This window comes from Stigmatopora argus, chromosome 5, assembly GCF_051989625.1.
Source record: "Stigmatopora argus isolate UIUO_Sarg chromosome 5, RoL_Sarg_1.0, whole genome shotgun sequence".
Taxonomy (NCBI): Eukaryota; Metazoa; Chordata; class Actinopteri; order Syngnathiformes; family Syngnathidae; genus Stigmatopora; species Stigmatopora argus.
Genome location: NC_135391.1, coordinates 1355594 through 1376009, shown reverse-complemented (window position 1 = coordinate 1376009; position 20416 = coordinate 1355594). Strand labels below are relative to the sequence as shown.

General features: G+C 44.0%; 2 protein-coding genes across 3 annotated transcripts; both read right to left on the bottom strand.

Annotated features, from left to right (window-relative positions):
* Positions 1-600: 600 nt before the first annotated feature.
* LOC144074660 (protein yippee-like 1) lies at positions 601-7870 on the bottom strand. 2 transcript variants are annotated; one of them, XM_077601200.1, is made up of 5 exons: positions 7480-7870; positions 3685-3963; positions 3548-3591; positions 3332-3440; positions 601-2059 (listed from the first exon to the last, which is right to left on the bottom strand). In XM_077601200.1, exons 2-5 carry the CDS (start codon positions 3799-3801, stop codon positions 1970-1972), a joined length of 360 nt encoding a protein of 119 aa, XP_077457326.1. In that variant the 5' UTR covers positions 3802-3963; positions 7480-7870; the 3' UTR covers positions 601-1969. The 2 variants fall into 2 exon arrangements, with proteins under 2 accessions (XP_077457326.1, XP_077457327.1); XM_077601201.1 differs by lacking the exon at positions 7480-7870 and adding an exon at positions 5914-6186.
* Positions 7871-8778: 908 nt separating this feature from the next.
* mapk1 (mitogen-activated protein kinase 1) lies at positions 8779-19753 on the bottom strand. The gene is made up of 9 exons (XM_077600498.1): positions 19275-19753; positions 14224-14406; positions 13944-14133; positions 13759-13875; positions 12894-13008; positions 12695-12826; positions 11823-11932; positions 11614-11743; positions 8779-11087 (listed from the first exon to the last, which is right to left on the bottom strand). Exons 1-8 carry the CDS (start codon positions 19415-19417, stop codon positions 11627-11629), a joined length of 1107 nt encoding a protein of 368 aa, XP_077456624.1. The 5' UTR covers positions 19418-19753; the 3' UTR covers positions 8779-11087; positions 11614-11626.
* Between the last annotated feature and the right edge of the window lie 663 nt (positions 19754-20416).

Genomic DNA, 20416 nt, shown 5'->3' with positions numbered 1-20416 from the left:
CCACACCTTTTTGGATCTCGCCATGAGGACAACGGAGGTTTTTGAGGGTGCCAAGAAGGAATTCCTTCTTGTTTACGCTCGCACGGATGTCCCAAAAAATAAAACAAAAATTAAAAACAAACACTCCTCGTTTTGTTAGATGATTTCCAAACAAGTGAGGAGCCCTAAATTGGGATAAAAGCACCGCTAAGGCCAGCGAGTAATAAATAACAGGAAGTACAATCACGTGTGCGGCTTAAAGAAAGCAAAATAAAAGCAAGGGGGCGGGGCCAGATGACCGTGAGAGATTCCAGCTCGGCTAGGCGGAGCAAAAGCGGTCGGTGGGCGGGGCAAAAGTGCTTCCGGTCGGGGCCGTAACGGTAGAAATAGACGTAGAAAAAAGCTTAAATATGTATGTACAAAATGGGGGGGGACAATTTTTCCGCCGTTTTTGTCGTTCAAGTAGAGTGGCTACCGCTAAACGCTAACTTTGAAAAAAAATCGGCGGCAATGGAACTGACCTTCGCCGGCAAAGTAATCCATCGCTTTTCTCTCGTGGCCGAGGGGGCGGAGTTTCGCGCCGCAAAACGTACGCGGGAGGGGTCGTCGGGGGGGGTTTGCGGGAGGGGTCGTCGGGGGGGGTTTGCGGAGGCGTGTGATTGGCCGCGGCTTGGAGGCCAAGAGACGGATGGGAAATTTGAATAAAAGTGGCCTGAGTGAAAATGGAAAAAAGGAAAATGTAACATGGGTTAAAAAAGGCATTAAATTAAATCAGAAACTGTTGGTTAGAAGTGGGAAAATACATTAATTTGTCTTGTTTTGGACAACATTGGGCAAGAAAAAAAAATCTGCGTTTAAACCAGCGGTGTCCAAAATTTTCTGTACTGGAGTAAATGAGCATTTCATTGAAAGAGGCCCGCACAAAAAGCTTAAATTTAGCCTACATTGCACTTTTCAGCTTTTAAGACTTCTCGATTAGCTGAGGGGTGCAAACACGTCGAAATAAATTTATAAAAGTGTAGTTTTTTTTCCCCAAAATGGACTGGACAGCTTTTGTCGTCTCGTACGCGAAAAAAAATGGACACCCCCCGACTTAAACCCTAAAAAGAATCTATCATTCAAAGTCAGAACTCCAAAAAGTAAACCAATGCTATCAGAATTTTTTCATCAGCCAATCAGAATAAAACATTTTACAAACATCAATAAAACCTGAAAATACGGGAAAAAAAAGTCTCATACCTGTGCCAGCAAATCCCCCAAAAATGAAAAAAAAATTCAAATATTTTGCGTCTATTGGTGCAAAAATAAAACGACCAAAATAAAAATAACCATCAACCAGAAACTTTGAGAAACAACCAATTGCCACAAGCAGCCATCTTATAAAAAAAATCAAAGACTAAATCGCCAAATTTTCCGGAAAAAACAAAAACAAATTTTGGACCTCCAAGCTTACACGAACGAAACAGAAACCTCGGCAAAGTGCAAAAACCATCGTACGCCAAGAACACACGTGTGCTTGACAGCAAGACATTGACCGTGTACTATATATATATAATATTTATCTATAAATATTTTGATTGATTTAAAAACCTATGTATGAATATGGATTTGGTAAATATCTTTTTTTGACTCTATGGAACTGCAATCAACGTTCATCTAATGGAACCAGCCACTCTTGCGTTACCCAAAACACCACAAATAAGACAGCTATCTATCTTCATATATATATTTCTATATATATATATATAAATCCATCTCCAATATTCCTATTTCCATATTCATGATTTTGTATATTCACGGAGAAAATACTGGTTGGACCTTTTTTGTTTCGTAACGTGAACGGACCAGCTCGGTCAAAAAAAAAAAAAAATGGGGGAAATATTGTCGATAAAAATCAACTCAAGGGCCGACCGGATTGACGTCCGATCTGAGTCCCAACGGATTGGAGACGCGCGTTTGAAACCGGCGGGAGGGCGGCGAGGCCAGGTGCTCACTCCCATCCGTTGTCTTTGATCATGTGAGCCAGCTCGATGATAAACTTGCCCTCTTTGTACTTCTGGCTGCTCTCAAAGGCGTGCTCCTGACAAAAAAAGGCACGAGCAGGCGTTAGCTTGGACCCAGGAAGGTGTTAGCCTAGTCGCGGCAGGCATTAGCTTGGACCCAGGAAGGCGCTGGGCAGGCATTAGCTTGGACCCGGGAAGGCGTTAGCTTAGCCGCGGCAGGCGTTAGCTTGGGCACGGGAGGACGTTAGCTTGGACCTGGGAAGGCGTTAGCTTATCCGCGACAGGTGTTAGTTTAGCCGCAGCAGGCGTTAGCTTGGACCCGGGAAGGCGTTAGCTTAGCCTTGGCCGGGGTTAGCTTAGCCTTGGCCGGGGTTAGCTTAGCCTTGGCCGGGGTTAGCTTAGCCTTGGCCGGGGTTAGCTTAGCCTTGGCCGGGGTTAGCTTAGCCTTGGCCGGGGTTAGCTTAGCCTTGGCCGGGGTTAGCTTAGCCTTGGCCGGGGTTAGCTTAGCCTTGGCCGGGGTTAGCTTAGCCTTGGCCGGGGTTAGCTTAGCCTTGGCCGGGGTTAGCTTAGCCTTGGCCGGGGTTAGCTTAGCCTTGGCCGGGGTTAGCTTAGCCTTGGCCGGGGTTAGCTTAGCCTTGGCCGGGGTTAGCTTAGCCTTGGCCGGGGTTAGCTTAGCCTTGGCCGGGGTTAGCTTAGCCTTGGCCGGGGTTAGCTTAGCCTTGGCCGGGGTTAGCTTAGCCTTGGCCGGGGTTAGCTTAGCCTTGGCCGGGGTTAGCTTAGCCTTGGCCGGGGTTAGCTTAGCCTTGGCCGGGGTTAGCTTAGCCTTGGCCGGGGTTAGCTTAGCCTTGGCCGGGGTTAGCTTAGCCTTGGCCGGGGTTAGCTTAGCCTTGGCCGGGGTTAGCTTAGCCTTGGCCGGGGTTAGCTTAGCCTTGGCCGGGGTTAGCTTAGCCTTGGCCGGGGTTAGCTTAGCCTTGGCCGGGGTTAGCTTAGCCTTGGCCGGGGTTAGCTTAGCCTTGGCCGGGGTTAGCTTAGCCTTGGCCGGGGTTAGCTTAGCCTTGGCAGGGGTTAGCTTAGCCTTGGCAGGGGTTAGCTTAGCCTTGGCAGGGGTTAGCTTAGCCTTGGCAGGGGTTAGCTTAGCCTTGGCAGGGGTTAGCTTAGGCTTGGCAGGCGTTAGCATGGATCCAGGAAGGTGTTAGCTTAGCAGTGGCAGGCATTAGCTTAGCTGTGGCAAAAGTTATCTTAGCCACGGCAGGGGTTAGCTTAGCTGTGGCAAAAGTTATCTTAGCCACGGCAGGGGTTAGCTTAGCTGCGGATGGTGTTAGCTTAGCGAAACCAGCCCGGCGACTCACATATTTCCAGCCCAGGGTGGTTTTGCAGTTTTCGCAGTAGATGTCGGCCACGGCGTGAAGACCCGTGAGGAGAACCCGCTCCTCGGCCGGACCGCAGCCCACGTTCACCCTGAAGCGGAGGACAACGTCCATCAGTCGCTGTTGGCGGGCGCCGCCCGTTTTTTAACAATACAAAGTTTGAGAAGCAATCGAGCTTTGCGATGGAAAAAGACTTACACGGAGTTAAAGAGGTACGCTCGTCCTTGGCTGCCCTGAAATGACTGAAAGCACAAAACAAAACGATTGACGCCCGTGGACCGGTCACGTCAATCGTCGAAATTTCCACCGCGTCGTCTGGGGGAAAGGGCGCCTACCTTGGAGATGAGCTCGTCGTGGTTGGCCAGGTGCGCCCTGCAGTGCACGCAACTGTACGTGCGGTGGCAACTGGGCAGGTAAGCCTGGAAGGTCTTGGACTTGGTCATCTTGACCATGTCCGAGGGCCGCGCCTCCGCGTCGGGACCGGACGCCTCGCCGCTTCGCTGGACTTGCTGACAGAAGAGACACTGGAGGATGCAAGCCAGGGCCGTCGTGGTGCCGGTGGGCTCGGCGGGCGGGTGGCGGCTCCACGCCGACGCCGCGCCAGGAATTCACACCTGTCGGCGGGAGGGCGGGGTTAAATGTGGCGGCCGTCGTTCTTCGGGTCAATGTCCATTCATTCAAGTGTGTATCATCACAGTGGATTTGAATAAATAGGAATATGAATATAAAAAGGTAAGGTATGCTAGCTAACATGATGATTTTTTTTTTTTAGATTGCCACGAGGGAGGGCTCCAGATCTCACTCGCTTTTGTTGTGGTTTTTAGTAAATAGGCTAACTAAAATTTCCTCTTGCATTACAAGTAAACAAATCATAAATGAATTTGATATAGGTATAGTCATCTTTGAAACATGAGATTTAACTGATTTTTTGCCTCAGGGCTTATTAACTGCATACTTATTGTTGCCCGTAGGTTCAGAGTTAGCCACTAGAGGGCATCGGCAATCCTAACGTGTGCATTTTTAATTTTATTTAAACATCTGAAAAAGTTATAGAATTCCTCTAGCTAAAAAATATGGCAAAAATTCAATGCAAAAATATTTAATAATAACACTTGATTGGACGTCTAGCACCGTTAACGGATGCTAATGAGTTGAATGAATGCCTTATAATGGCATTTAAACTTTAAATGGTCGTCTATGGGCGATGGCGTCACAACATAAAACAACGCGGCCGTTCTGTCAATCAAACTCGATGGGGGCGGGACAAGGACGTCCTCTTTATTATTGATTGGCACTCAGTTGTCGTTAGAGGGCGCTGTTTCTTTCCTCCTCCTTTTGTCTTTTTAGTTAACGCGAGAAAACGTGTTTCTACGCTTAAAAAACACATCAAACGTCTCAATTTGCTGATAAAGTTAAACTTAACCTTCTTATTTGGAAAAATTAAGTTCATGAAGCATTTAAAACACTGACAAGGGGAGAAATGAGACAAAAGAAATTTGGATTTGTGGAACGCTCACGTTTTGGATGCAAAGTCACATTTTTGTTTCACTGAGCAAAACACCCACAAATCAAGTTATATCGTACCCCAAAGGACAGAAAATTCGAAAACGACAAACAAAGAGTGCAACAGGAAGTAAGCATGTGGCACGCACAAACACACACAAAAGTGGTCAATCAACGTGTGTGTGCGTGCGTGACAACCAGCTCTCATCTAACATCTAATTAGCTCACTTTAATTAAGCCTCGCACACAACTGTTCATCGTCTGTGATCGTAATGCGCGTGCGCAAACCCACTTTAGACAACAATGTGGTCCTAAACTCATCAAACAAGTGAACATTTTCGACGCCTCGTGCCTTCCAAACCAATTTTAGAACAACCCAAGACATTTTAAATCACCATGACGCCAACTACCACTTATTTCCCCCCCTTTTTAACTGATTTACAATCTATGATACGATAAACGAGTGAAATTGCCAAAAACCTCGATTTCTGTTTTTCCCACCATGCTTCGGCAACTGAAGGCACCACGACACCTTTTTTGTCGTGTTTTGTAAAGTTGAATTAAGTTGTCATACTTCAATTGCACACGTTAGTCCAAGCAAAAGACTTGTTTCGAGTTGTATCAATGTCAACGTCAAATTACCTTACTAAACAATGTTTGAAAAAGCAACATTTTCTTTATCCCTCTTCGTCGTCTTTTGTTTGCTAGCACAGGTGAGAAAAGCATAAACGAAGAGGAAGCAAGCAGGTCAAGTGACAACAAAGAGAAAAAAACACTCACAAGGGAAGTGCAAACAATAGCCTCGCTGCCGTTTCGAGACTAAACAAGACTTTTCCACATTCAAACTCGCGTATTTTCGACCAAATAAAACGCTTACTGGATCTTTTGTGTCAACTTGGACGGCCACTAAGCTCAGAGCAACAGCGTGCTCGTTTTTCCCAGCTTGTCGTTTGAGTCGTGAAGCCAACACGACAACACGGCTCACATATTTAGTTGCTGCTTCGACTAAAATATAAACACAAATCATTCCATATGGAGAGAAAAAAAGTATTGTCATGCACCTGAATATTTGCTGAAACGGACGACAGCCTGTCGAGCACGTAAACGCAGCAAACGCCACACAAGCTTCTTGTTGTCGTCACAATCTCCGCGTAAAAGTCATCGTGTTCGCTTGTGGTCCATGCGTTTGAATGTGTCGGCTCAGCGGGGAAGTGTGAGGCCACCGACGGCTCGCATTTTGGTCCCCCACGCGAGCTTTTGTTGTCTTTTGTTGTGCGCGTCTCGCGCTGGCCTGCCCGCTTCGGTACAGAAACGTCACCCACGTAGGCGGGCACTTTCCGATGATGGACGGCTAAATGAGCTAATCAGCAAGGGCGCTGCCTTCACGTCCCATTGGGATTTATACATAGATAGAACGACGCATGGAGATGTTTATCTCCACATTTCCTGCCTTTTTTTATATGGCCAGACTATCGACTGTAATCACATGATACATAACGCGTTTTTACGCTTCTTCAATTGTACCCGTTTACTTTCAACTACTTAAACGCGACGGACGTGCGCCATATTCTTAATCTGATTACCCCATTCCTATTTTTAGTACGATTAACCTTGTCTTTTGTGTGGCACACATATTACACATCTAGGGATACCTCTAATTTACCCCATTCGGGTCAATTATGCAAGTGATTGATTCGATGTTGAGTTATTACTGCATATGCTCGGCTTGATGTATTTTTCTGACATTCGACAGATACGGATTTATTGCCAAACATTGAGTCTAAATCAAACACCCTGATGTTATTACGAAGAAGGGGTTACAGATAAGACGTGTAATCATAAATTTCAAAATATATCAGAGGCAGTATGATATTTTCCGAGTTTCCAAGACGTCGTGTTTACTGGTCAGATTATTTCCCATGTGACTTGAACGCGCCAAATGTTCACAGCCCCGGATGTGTAAATAAATACAGGACGAGAAAATGAATTTCACGTGCTAAAACACTCAAACAGATACGATTACTTTTTCTTGTTCCTGCTATGGATGTATCATTTAACGTCAAGGCTCGTCGTTCGAGTCGTCAAACGAACTGTCATATTTAATCAATCATGGAGCTGGCCGAGGTCACTTTAAAGTCACCCACACACGCTGGGTTAATTTTAGAAAGGCTCAATCAATAAAACGTCTCGTTGTGCCGAAGAGATCTGGACTCCCCGTAAGTAATTCGATTAAAGCAATTTTAAAAAAACAGCTGAGCTGAGTTGGACAGTGGTGATGTCGTCACGGCCCCACAGATACGAACAGACAATGTTTTATTTTTTTTAATGCAGCTGTTGGCTGACTAGAACGAAAACAACAGCAGTGTCGAAAGGACCGAGGGGCTCGTAAACATAACACCGCAGAGACGTAAACGCTGGCTGCTTTGCTGAATAAACGTCCCAAAAACAATAATAAATCCAACAGGGATGCAATTCAAGTGTCAACCACCTTTAAAATGATCTTCCTTAAGCCAAATAGGCACGCATTAGCCAAGATAACAACAAGAAAATATCGAATCAAAACGAGCTGAATTGGTTATGAGACGTTCAGGGTGCAGCAAACGTGTCCTCCAAAGCAGGTCACTTACCCCCGAAAACACTCGTTGACTCCCGGGGAGCCCGTACGGGAATCACCGTCCCATGCAGACAGCAGTGGCAGCACGTCTAGGCCGCCCGAACGCCCACGTAAGGCGGCCTGGCGGTGGGACGAGACTCGCTTGTTTGCTGGATCCTCTCGAACGTGCGGCAATTAGTCAATCCGGACGAGGGCGCCTCTCTCTCGGCCATGAGCTTCTAAAGCCAGTCCGCGTGCCTCGTCTGGTTTCTCCTTCGATCTCTGGTGATCAGTACTTGGGAAAAAGAGAAATGAGCTGCACCGTGACAGAGGTAAAGAGTTAAAAAACGCGCAGGTTGCGATTTAAAACTTGGCTCAAAGTGCAAATAAAGCAGCTTTTCTTTCTAATGCTTGTGCTACGTTGAAGTGGTGTGGGGAATTTCAGTATCACCAACTCCTCATGCGTAAATATACATTTTTATTCGTTGTCACATTCGATAAAGTTGTCTAATGACTCAAAGCAACATCTAAAATTCATCCAGACCCAACTTTTACCATATTAACTGTTAATATAGAGCAGTAAACTAACTTTTGGCCACTCTTCCATGACTGCTGTTTCTTTTGTTTCAAGCGAATTCACACACATTCGTGTGCCTTTTTAGGCTCAATCAAATGTAAGAGAATTAGGTGTCAACTGTGCGCTAACAAAATCCCACCTTTTAAAAAAAATAGACTATTTAGAAGCAAAACGACAATGTCCGAGTTATTTGCAAGACCGCAATGGCAGCAGAAGCCTAGCTACTAAACCGCGGCTACAAATAGCATCCAATACGCGACGAGCACAACCGTAGCCTGACCAATCATCGACGAGATAGGGCGGGTCTGGGAGGAAACAGCCAATGGAAAGCGGTGAAGTGAGAGCGAAGAAGCCTGGCTTGTTTTCGACTGCGCGCGCCGCCGACGACAGACACGTGTCCGACGTCAAGATACACCAATGCGCATGCGTGGGCTGCGTCACCACGTGGTTGGCTCTCAAGTAAACAAAAACTGCCAATGGAGAGACGTCATCGTTTTAATGAGAAATGATCATTTTTTGTGTCACCTGATATCACATGAATGGCCTTTGGGATTTTAATCTGAATAAAGTGTTTTATTATTTTCGACAAACGGCCCTTGTTAATATTGGTAAAAATATATATTATGCTGAAGTGAAATAAATACCAAAATACTCACTTGCCACATAAAAGAAAATATAACATTTTAAATGGAAGCAATGACGTTAGCAAATGTTTTAAATCGATTTTACAAACAATCCTGAATGATGGACACATGCTGGGGTAATACACATCTTTATTAATCTTTTTTTTCTCCAATTTTAATACATTTAGATTTTTTTGCTCCAAAGATAGCAAGCTTTTTGGTAATTGTGTATCTATTGATTGTTAAGAGCGGTCCAATAACTTTCCTTTTTTTCTTATTCTTGGCTTGCAAAAAACATCATTATTCACTTTTTAAAAACAGTCTTCAAAAACAAATGCAAAATTCTTCACACAACAGCAAAATAAAACTGACCCAAAAAAAACAATTTTGCAGCAGACGCACTTTTAAAAACAAGCGTTTTTTTCCTTTTTAATCTTTTTTTCCTCTTCACAAATTGATCGAAACACAAAGTGAAGCAACAATATCATTTAGTGTCTGATAGAAACAGAACATTCATCGGACAATAAAAATATTCAAAAAAACAAAAGGGGAAAAATATAAATGTTTTTTTCCACGTATCGCGCGCAACAATTTTTTTTTCAAATGTACAAAGCTCACTTTTTTTTTCTTTACCGACCAATCACGTCAGAAGCTGCACACACACACACACACGGAATCGTCAAAGAAGGCACAAACAGACACAAAAGAACGGAGCACGAGCGCTGATTAGCACACAAACCGTCCCGCCACCGCCGTTTCCCACTGCCATTGAACGCATCCCCCCAAACAAAAACACTGTTTACTTTTAGGCCGCCTGCTGACAAAGTGCTAAACAAGTCATTTCAATTTTAATTTCAATTTCTGGCTAGGCCACGCCTGCTCAACACTTTCAGTGCCATCGACGATAATAGAAAACCAATCGTGTCTTTTTTTTTTACTTCTACGGTGAACTGATTTCTTTGTAGCCACTGGTAGACGTCCAATCCATTTGAACAGGGAGGGCTGCAGTAACGTATGTTAATTCCCCGCCAACTCTCCCAGTCCCAATGGAGCGGAGGTCTGTCTGTCAAATGGCAAACAAGGAGTTAATTAAAGGAGCAATATGTAGATTGGTGGCTAAAATCGGTACTGCGACCAGGAAGGGTACATATCCCTTTTATTTTCCTCTTTGGGTTGCCAGATAAGTTCTAGAAAATGCCCTTTTTTAAATAGAAATTGAGTGGGTAGCTTTGTTGGTCAATATAAAAGAAAAAAGGCTACTTTTAATACTAGTAGACAAAGTGTAGTACTAGTACAAGTCCAGCCGAGTAAAGGTAACCTTTGTTCGGAACAAGTAAGTACCGGTTGGAATTGTTTTAGTATGATAAAACATTTTAAGTACAGCTGCATAGGCTTTTCTTAAGTCCACATTTCCGAAGTTTTCGGAGGTGTGGCAACCTGGATGAAGACAGAGTACCTCTTTCGTGATTGGCTGATTTTAAACAATAACTTTTTTGGGGGCGGGAACACAATGGGAAAATGTTGTCTTGACCGTTTAAAGAAAAATTAGGGCCATTCCACGAATAATCAAAGTGCAAATCTCCCATATTGCTCGTTTAAAGCAATTATTTTTATTCAGAAGAAAAAAAAAATCCACGCTGTACAATATTCCTCATCGGCTCGCATCCACCACCCAACGGCGACCGACGAGCCTATTAGCTTTCGCGGCCGCTTTAGCGAGCCAAGCGTAGCCTTGCTAGCGTAGCTGCATGCTAATCGTAGCTTAAGTGCTACGTTTGGAAAGGGCGGCCTTTGTTTCGATCGGCCGCACGTAAAAACAAAACAAAAAAAGAAAGAAAAGGAGGGCGCTTGAGCACCGTGTTGGAGGCGGAACGTACGTTAAAGGCCCGTGTGGCACTTGACATGCTCTTTGTATACACAGCTGCTAACAGTCATGCAGAGGGGGGATGAGGGGGCACGCTAGCTTGCGCATACACCGAGAAAATTCGAGTCCGTTTCCCACCACCACAAGCACATTATTTTTTTTTGTTTTACCATTAAGAAAGGATAAACGGGGGGGGGAGGGGGTGTTTTCTGTCCCTTTCAAAACACATTAAGACGGTCCCGCGCAGGATAAAACACAAGACGTACGATAAAAGGACGATTCGGGAGGCGAACCGTCGGAACCATGGCTTTTTTTGTTGGTTTTTTTTATGACTTTTTGCATAAATCACTCGTTTTTTGAGGGGGGGCTGCATAAGAAGCGGGCGATAATTAAAAAATAAGAAAATAAAGCAAAAAAATAAAAAGGCATTTGAAAGAAAGGAATCGAACCAAGTCGCCGGCCGGTTAGAGCGCCCACCTATCCACCCTCCTTCCCTCCCTCTTTCGGGAACGACGGACTGATTGGTTCCTGACGCCATTCCTGAGCAAAGTGGACTTGACGAGCGACAGCCGAGGATTCTGGGAATCAAAAATACCGTTCAAATAAAAAAATTAGGGACGGGAGACAAAAAATAATAATTAAAAAAAATCACAACAGTGTGGGGGAGGCGCAGTTTGAATTTTGAGGTGGGGCAGCGACAACGCATCATCTGCAGGATCAAAAAAAAAAGTTACCTCTTAATATCAATATCAAATTAGTTTGATTTTGACGATAAAATGATTGTCGTCAAATAGTTTGATTTTCACGATTAAATGACTGTCGTAATCCCAAAATTAACTAATTAGATACAAATTGACAGCCATAGACTTCCAATGCATTTGCGATTGAACCAATAATTTAGTTTAAATTTAATTTAATTTTTATGTTTTTTTATTCTAGCTTTTGCTTTGTTTTGATCTTATTGTCTCCTTTAATTATTTACATTTTTTAGTTATTTTTATGCCGTATTGCCCAGCCCTATTGAACGTTCTTGATATAAGAACCGCCCGGTCAACTGACGTTGGTTAAAAATAACAAAGCGACCTTGAAAATTGGACGACTGACCTGGCGCCGAGGGTTAGGATCGGAAAGCCATCTGGAAGCGCGACGTCTCCTCGAAGATCAACTCCTTGAGCGTCTCCTTGGGGAGGTCGTCCAGCTCCATGTCGAACTTAAACGGCGCCTCGGCGACGGGCTGCGGCGGACGAGAGAGCAAAACGTTGGGACCGACCGGTGCGGGACGCAAAAGCGGAAGACGGCACGGCACGGCTCACCTCGTCCGTGGGGTCGTAGTACTGCTCCAGGTAGGGATGTGCCAGGGCCTCCTCCACTTCGATGCGCTTGTGTGGGTTGAAGGTGAGCATTTTGTCCAACAGATCCAACGCTGCCAAGCATGAAAAATATCGGTAATGTCAAAAGTTCTCCAGTAGAAGGAGCCAAAGCAACTCGTTCGCTCTAATAGACCAGTGTGTCGCAGGAAGGAAAAATGACTTTTCAACAAAAGATCGGTCATGTGACAAGTTGTTCGCTAGAGGGAGCCAAAGCGACTCGTTCTTTCTACCAGTGTGACCTCCCAACAAGTCATACATTGGTTTGTAATATTACGATATTAAAATTAGAATATGAAAAACAACAATAAGTACATTTGGGAATATGACAAGATTCAAGTTTTTCCTTGGTTATTTTTAGGCACGTGAAGCCTTTTGGCGACGTAAGGTCGATGTGAAAAATTACATATTAAAACACTTTTTTTACTCCTGTTGAAAAAAAAAACTTTGAGTATGACTTTACGTTATATTTACGTAGTTTTAACTGTGCCTTGAGATTTTTGCAAATTTAGGCACGTGAAGCCTTTTGGCGACGTATGGTCGATGTGAAAAATTACATATTAAAACACTTTTTTTTTAACTCCTGTTGAAAAAAAAACCTTTGAGTATGACTTTACGTTATCTATACGTAGTTTTAACTGTGCCTTCAGATTTTTGCAATGCAAAATGTGTACCAAAATTGGTTGCGAAAACACTGGAAAATAGACGTTCAATCTATTTTGCTTGGGAGTGTCAACATGGATTGGGGGGGTCCATATTATTGAAGAGCATGGGAATTTTCTGAATCCACACAAGCGCGCACAAACATGTGAACAGACCTTTGGCGTCAGCGTTAGGGAAGAGACGGTTCCAGGGGACTTTGCATCGCACTGGCAGAGACAGGAGATAATTCCTGGCTTTAATATTGATGATGCAGTTGAGGTCCTCTTGAGAAGGAGAACCCAGGATACCTGAGGACCCAAGCATGAACATGTCATTGCTGGAGGTCAAACTCCAAATAAACTGTCTTGGTCTTACCCAGGATGTGGTTGAGTTGATCCAGGTAGTGCTTCCCGGGAAATATGGGTCGGTTAGACAACATCTCGGCCAGGATGCAGCCCACGGACCAGATGTCGATGGACTTGGTGTAGCCCTGTCCAGAAGACAACCCGACACCAGGGACTTTAGTCTTATGTTATGCCGTACAAAAGAAGGTACGTACGGGGGGGGGGGGGGGATGAGCATTAAGAACATGTGAGGAACCCCGCAAAAAAAATCTAACTAAGAATTTCAGGAAATTTCACACAATACACAATCTTAAGGATTTTAAGGCCCACCTGAAGTTGTCAAAATAAGACAATTCAAGACTATTTAAAACCCTACATGAGCTAAAACGAAGCAGGGGTTTCTATAAATACATTCATTCTAGCCTAAAATCGTTGCTAATGTAAAACACTGGCTTCTGATTGGTCTATATCAGGGGTAGGGAACCTATAATCATTGATTAGCAACACCATAAGAATCTATTAAAAATATTCAGTTTTTTCCACTTTAAAAGTGGTGAAATTACAGAAAAAATTGAAAAGGCACTCGTTTACATGTATGTATTTTCACTTTTAAATTGGTAGTATGGCTCACAAGGAATAACATTGGAAAATATGAATTGTTTGTGGCTCTCTTCATCAAAAAGTTTCCCGACCCCTGCTATATATTATTAAAAAATGAAGAACTTTTGAGTTAATGGAGCTTTTAGAAGAAGACAAAATTTGCCGAAAGTCTGCTGCAAACCAAATTCCAGTGGGACCAAACTGGTAACCAGCTACGTAGTAGTTAGGACAATAAAGGCGGTTAAAACGGTACATCTTATTTTGAAGGGGTATTGGAGAAAGGATGCCAGGCTCACCTTGGAGTTGAGCATGATCTCGGGCGCTCGATACCAACGCGTGGCCACGTACTCCGTCAGGAAGCCGGTGTGGTCGTGGTCCGGGTCGGCCACGCGGGCCAGGCCAAAGTCGCAGATCTGAGAAGAGCGGCGGCGGCGGTTAGGACGCGCGTCCGCAAAAAAACAAGTCCAAAAAAAAGCCTTACCTTGAGATCGCAGGTGGTGTTGAGCAGGAGATTGGACGGCTTGAGATCGCGGTGCAGCACGTTGGCCGAGTGGATGTACTTGAGGCCTCGCAGAATCTGGTAGAGGAAGTAGCAGATGTGGTCGTTGCTCAAGTGCTGGGTTTTCAGCAGCTTGTACAGGTCCGTTTCCATCAGGTCCTGCACGATGTAACTGGGCGGGGCGGAAAAGGTCAAGGGAAGATTCCGGAAGGGACGAGCGAGGTCGCGGACGCACGGCGAGGGCGGGGTACGACAAGGATACACGTCCTTCATCTGCTCGATGGTGGGCGTGCGGATGATGTCGTTGATGCCGATGATGTTCTCGTGCTTGAAGCGCAGCAGGATCTTGATCTCGCGCAGCGTGCGCTGGCAGTACGTCTGGTGCTCGAAGGGGCTGATCTTCTTGATGGCCACGCGGAGTTTGTTGTCGCGGTCGTACGCCGAGCTGGGGGGGGGGGGGGGGGGGGGGGGGGGGGATGAAAATTTAAAAAAATGACGTTCAGATGGCAACGTTTTCTGAAGGAAAAAAAAATGGCATGCGAGAAGCTCATTTTTCCCACGTTCCTTAAACGTTCCATTTGCAACTCTTTTCATGTCTGTCAATCAGGATAACTCAAGAATGAATTAAGGCGTCAGGGTCCAACTGGGAGGATAAGTTTGCAATATGAAAGGGAAAATGTACCGTATTTTGCTGTTTAATATACCCCCCCATTTAATATAGCCGGGTATATTTAACGGCAGGGGTATATTAAATGGCGCACAAACGGGAGGCTCAAAAAAGCAAAATTCATTTAATATACCCGGGTATATTAAACAACAAAATATGGTAGTCAAATTTGGGGGGGTTGAGGTCAAAGGTCAAGCAGGTCAGAAAAGGAGTTTTGTGATGACTTCTTGAATAATTAGATTTGAACTTCATTTCATCACGTATTTGGGAAATTCTGTTGGTTGCAGTAGCAAGCACAGACACAGAAGACATTGTAGACCTAGGTAAAAAAAACTAGAGCCACATACAGGAAGTCCACAGGGGGGACCTTCTGCAGACTGAGACTGAGGTTAAATATGCAGAATCACTCTTTCAAGCTGATTTAGCTTAAATTTGCATGGTAGGAGATGAGAATATAAAGGGTTAAAGGTAAAAAATATGATAAAGCCATGTATTTAGCAGTCTGTCATTATGCCAAATAAAAAAAACCATTCTTGCAAGGTTAATTAAAAGCTCCCGGCTCTTACTTGACAATCAAACACGTCTACTTTTACGACGACGGCTGCTGGTTTTCGCCATGTAGTGATTGGCTGTATTATTATCTTTTTTTTTTAAAACACTGCAGAAAGCAAAGAACGCCCACCCACACGCACGGTGTGACAGAAGCCGAAAAGCGGTTGCCGTGGTGACCAGCCAATGTAAACAGCAGCGTGCCAGCCTTCTGCCAGGGATATGGAAGGGACTGACCTTCCTTTCCACTTGGCTTTGAGGAATGTGTGTGTGTATAAATGTGTTTATGTGTGTGTGTATATACGTGTTTATGTGTGTGTTTATGTACGTGTGTGTGTGGACGTGGAGTAGTGTGGGAGGAAGCAACAGTGTGTGTGTGTGTGTGTGTGTGTGGGAGGCAAGATACTAGCTTGTGCCGCACTCAGCGTGACGCCAACGCGTTCATCTTTTCGCCGCGTTTATAGAAAAATACAACTACAAGTACAACAAAAGGTTGACCGTCAAGCGATGGAAGAGGAGGGGCGTCCAATCCGTTCGCTCGCTCGGCTGGGCCGCATTCGTGCCAACGAGATCTCGCGTGGGCCGGAGTCGTTTATTTTTTTGGGCCCGAAAAGTCAATTTAATGGCTGTTGTGGATTGGACTTGTTTTGTAGTCAATGGCAGGGAATGAGTTCATCTGGCGTCACTTTTGGGAAATTTTTGATCATTTCTTAGTGATTTTGAGGGAATTTATGGGATGCTTTTTGGAGCTTTCTTGGTCTTTGATGAATTTTGGGGATTTGAAGTTGACTTCCTGGTGATTTGGGGCATTTTAACTTTCCCATTAACCCATTGGCTGCCATCGAAGGCACTGTTTTGATAATAAATTTTGTAAATACATTATGAATAAGCTACAAAATGGCTTGATATCGCAGAGGAGAGCACATTCCAAAACTGCCAAAAAGAGGTGAACATATCGACAAAATTCTTGTAAAAATTCTTCCCCTACATGTTTTTAAAAATTCCTCCCTTACATGCTTTTACTGTCTTAAAAACATTTCCTCATTTCCTGGTTCTGTAACAGCAGAAAGGACTGTTTTTTTGGGTTTATGCCAAGATCAAATTGTCAAAAAAATAACAATATCGGACAGCAATGACAGCTGAATTAATGGAGAAAATTATATTATACATATCAGTTGATTTCCAAGAAAAATGTAAAGTAAAAAAAATTCTTATTTTGACAGGAGACCATATTTGATCCAGTTATTGTAACAATAAATACAGAACGACATGAATCACCCGAATGATGGCGATCTAAATGACATTGTTTGGAGTTATTGCTTAAGCAGCGAAAGCACCAACGCATTAATTAGCTGCACCCAATTTTTTTCTTCCTGCAGAACAAGTTTGGTTGAATTTGAACAAGAGGTTCGTTGTGTTGTTGTTGTTGTCATGTCGTGCGTCAACTAAAAATGATGATTTTTTCTTAAGATTTTTCCTTCAAAGTAACACATTTGTACTCTTTATTAAAACCATAAATATGGAGGTGAAAATTGTGAATCAGGGGGCGGCTTATACGCGAGAAATTGTCAAAATCAATGATTTTAAGGCAATTTTAAGGGTGCAGCTTATACGCAGTGGCGGCTTATATGCGAGTAAATACGGTATATATTTTTAAACTGGGATGTGGAAATGAATTGGACGCCTCTCGACTTAAAAATGTAGTTTGAAGCACACCTAATTTCCTTATTTAAAAAATGCAACTTGTTTTTTCTACTCCATCGCTCTTTGTTTGACAGGTTTGACTTGTATCCAGGTGCGACTTATAGTGCCAAAAATACGGTTCTTTTTTTCTTCCAAAAATGAACAGAAACGCCAATCGAACATTTTAGCCTGATTTTACTATAACAAAATGCTCCAAGTGCTCCTTTTGTTTCTTTTTTTTCCAAACGACGACGACAGTAACGTCGCATTTCCTGTTTCTTCGTCTTCGGCAGTGTTGCCGTGGAGACGGGAACGCAAAGGCTTCACGCCTCAACCTCCGGCGCGTTATGTAACGCCATGTTACCATGACACCGTATTTAAAAAAAAAAAAAGATGGGGGAAGGGTTGAAGCGGTTCGCTACATCCAGACTTAGAGGAACAAGGGGACATTGCGAAGGCCGTCGTGGAAAAGTCCCACGTTGCGCGGAGACCCTGAACGCACCACGAGCAGACCCTCTTTGCAGCTAAGTTTAAATGACGACAAATGGGGGGGAAAAAGTAGCGTTTCAGTCCGAAAAAGTCGTTTTTCTGCGGTCTTACGGATTCATAACTAAAAAAAAAAGATGTCCAAATGAGACGGGGCGATTTATTGAAACAATCGTCGCGTAATAACAATGTGCAATATCTTAGATTGTGCAATATCTTAGAATTTACCTTGCCCGGACGTGACTTTTTTAATATTTTTATTACTTATTTATGTTTTTACTGGGAAAACGTACTTTGTGGAGTAGCACCACCAATTTCGTTATACGCAGCGGTATATAATGACAACAAAGGCTGTTGATTTGATTGATTGGTGGGGTCGCCATTTTGCGACAACTTGCTGCCAAGGAACAATGTTGGCATGAGCTGAGATTCTTCATTTTGGACAAACGTAACACACTCCTGCCTTTAATACGATATACGTAGTCCATATATATATAAAAACAAAATGGTGTGATGAAGGTGTAGGCGAGGAAGGCGTAATAATGTTTTTTTTGGCCAATTTGTCAGCCGCAATCATGTAAACGACATCCGATCCTCGGGCTCCGATTCTTGGCCGTCGGCGCTGAGGGTGGGGGGCGGCTAATGATGTCACAGGCGGAGGGGTTGCCACGGAGACCAGCGCCACAATGGCGTTTCAAGGGGACGGCGGCGACCGGGGTAACAAGACGATGCTCTGAGCTTTGAGCTGACGCAAAAATCTTTCGCCAAATGACGACTTCAGAAAAAACAATGAATTCGATTTAATCCATTAGCGAGCCGCTGTACGTAAACACTTAATTTCTGGCAAATTTTGGTCCTTATGTTTTTTTCTTCCTTTTGTTCAATTGTACTTGTAGAAGAGCACATCAGGGTCCCAGATTAAAGATTGACTCGTCTATAAAAGCGTTATCGCGACTGTTATCTTTACGAGCGATCATTTGTTGTAAAGAATTCGGTTGAATATTGTCCTTTTTTCCGCCGTTGGCTTGGCAAACATCTAATCTATTTTCACTTGGAGAAGCTGGCAGGGAAAGATGGCTGCCAGGCTTCCCAGACAAAACGGATTGGACATCCCGGGTCCCTAATTGCATTACAATATGATGAAATGGTTGTCTATCAATGTCAATAGCAGGTAATGGGTTAAATACTAATCCATTTAATGGGTGTCTGTGTATAGATTCATTTTAAAACATATTTTTGTAAAAATATTTCATAATAAAGAACATTTTGGGTGACGTAAGACGATTTTGGAATGATAGGATACATGATGCAATGAAAACTAAGAACTAATTATACATTACAATGTGCAAAGAGAGAGATGGAAACTTTTCCGTAATAATTCAAATGCATTTTCCCCCTCACGTAGCAATATTGAACCATGTTCTGTCATTAAATGACATATTTCATATTATAAAGCAACGATAAAAATCTGAACTAGCATTCAATGTTCAACCATATTAAATTTAAGTGCATGATAATAAAAATATCTGTGACGAATGCAACCGATAAACACCAAATGTCATTTTTTTTAACCAAACTCTTTTTCTAACATTTTTTCGTCAAACATGTTACACTAAAAAGGAAAAGTGGAGATAAAAAAAACACTTACGGACGACGGTTAAATCACTTTTTCTAAAAAGGAAATCTGTTGAATGGGCCAAGAGTTGAACTAAAAAAAGCGTTTCTGTTCAAAAAAAGGTCACGCCGGGGTTAGAAAACGATATAAACACGCCGGAATGGGTGTCATTTTGCTGCATAAAGCGACAAATTGACGGCTTTTGACGCGACAGCCAGCGTTAGCCGTGTTGCTAAGCTAACTAGCTAACCGGAGGCGTCTCTTTAGCTCGCGTGAGGCGGCTTCGGGGTGCTCGGCGCGCGGCCTTACTCACCACACCATCCCGTAGGCTCCTTCGCCGATGTAGGAAAGGTTGCTGTAGCGAGGCCCGACGTCGAACGCCTGCCCTCGTACCAGCTCGGTACCCGAGCCGGGGTTGGGGCCGCCGACCGGGGCTGACACCGCCGCTGTCGCCATAATGAACGTTTAGTTGGCCTCCAATTCGTTTCTGTCCCCGAGTTTGAGTCGGACTCCGAAAGGACGAGGAAATTGACGACTTTTTTTTGGGGGGGGGCTGGAGGGAGGCCTTCGGCGCGACCGTGGAACGAGTCCTTGGGGGAGGGAGAAGAGCACCACCGGCCGTGGAGGAGCTGCGAGTGGCGGCCAGGCAGCCCAAGTTAGTGCAGCAGGAAATAAGGATGGTCATGTGATCCACTCCATTTATTAGCCTTATTCCAAGAGACCTGTAGAGCGTTCTGCGTGGAAAAAAACAGTGAAGGGGGCAAATAACTCGAGCAATGACGCTAATAGTAGTCGAAAAAATGTATTTCATCTCATTTTCTGAACTGCTTTATCCTCACTAGGGTCGCTGGAGCCTATCCCAGCTGACACCCTGAATCGGTGGCCAGCCAATCGCAGGGCACAAGGACAAAAACAGACAACCAATCACTCCTAGCTAAGGGCAATTTAGAGTGTCCAATCAGCCTAGCATGCATGTCTTTGGAATGTGGGAGGAAACCAGAGTACCCGGAGAAAACCCACGCAGGCCCGGAGAGAACATGCAAACTGCACACAGATGGACCAACCTGGAACTTGAACCCAGGCTTTTGACGCGCTAACCACTCGCTCCACCGGGCCGTCAATATCTATGTGATGAAATAATAATTGAAAACATATATTTTAAGGGTATAAAAATCAGGTGTCCAAACTCCACCTTCAATATCAACCCTGTTTTACGGACATTTTAAAAAGACGGGTCTATTTTGATTTTTTTTACCGTGGTAAGTGGTTAGCGAGTCGGCTTCACAGTTCTGCGGTCGAGGGTTCGAACCCAAGTCGGTCCTCACTATGTGGAGTTTGCATATCTTCCATCTTAAAATGTTTACTTATGTTTGCCTGCCATTGACACCAATAGACGTTCATGATTATTTAAATTATTCAGTCCAAACGTAAAACGCTTACTCATGTTTGCCTGCC

Excerpts from the sequence above, each read along its gene's own strand:
- LOC144074660 (XM_077601200.1), bottom strand. The coding sequence starts at position 3,801 with ATGGTCAAGATGACCAAGTCCAAGACCTTCCAGGCTTACCTGCCCAGT. Across the intron at positions 3,592-3,684 it reads ACGACGAGCTCATCTCCAAG|TCATTTCAGGGCAGCCAAGG; the intron begins GTAGGCGCCCTT and ends TTGTGCTTTCAG. Across the intron at positions 2,060-3,331 it reads CCACCCTGGGCTGGAAATAT|GAGCACGCCTTTGAGAGCAG; the intron begins GTGAGTCGCCGG and ends TTTTTTTGTCAG.
- mapk1 (XM_077600498.1), bottom strand. The coding sequence starts at position 19,417 with ATGGCGACAGCGGCGGTGTCAGCCCCGGTCGGCGGCCCCAACCCCGGC. Across the intron at positions 13,009-13,758 it reads AGATCATGCTCAACTCCAAG|GGCTACACCAAGTCCATCGA; the intron begins GTGAGCCTGGCA and ends TCTTCTGGACAG. Across the intron at positions 11,933-12,694 it reads CCCTAACGCTGACGCCAAAG|CGTTGGATCTGTTGGACAAA; the intron begins GTCTGTTCACAT and ends CATGCTTGGCAG.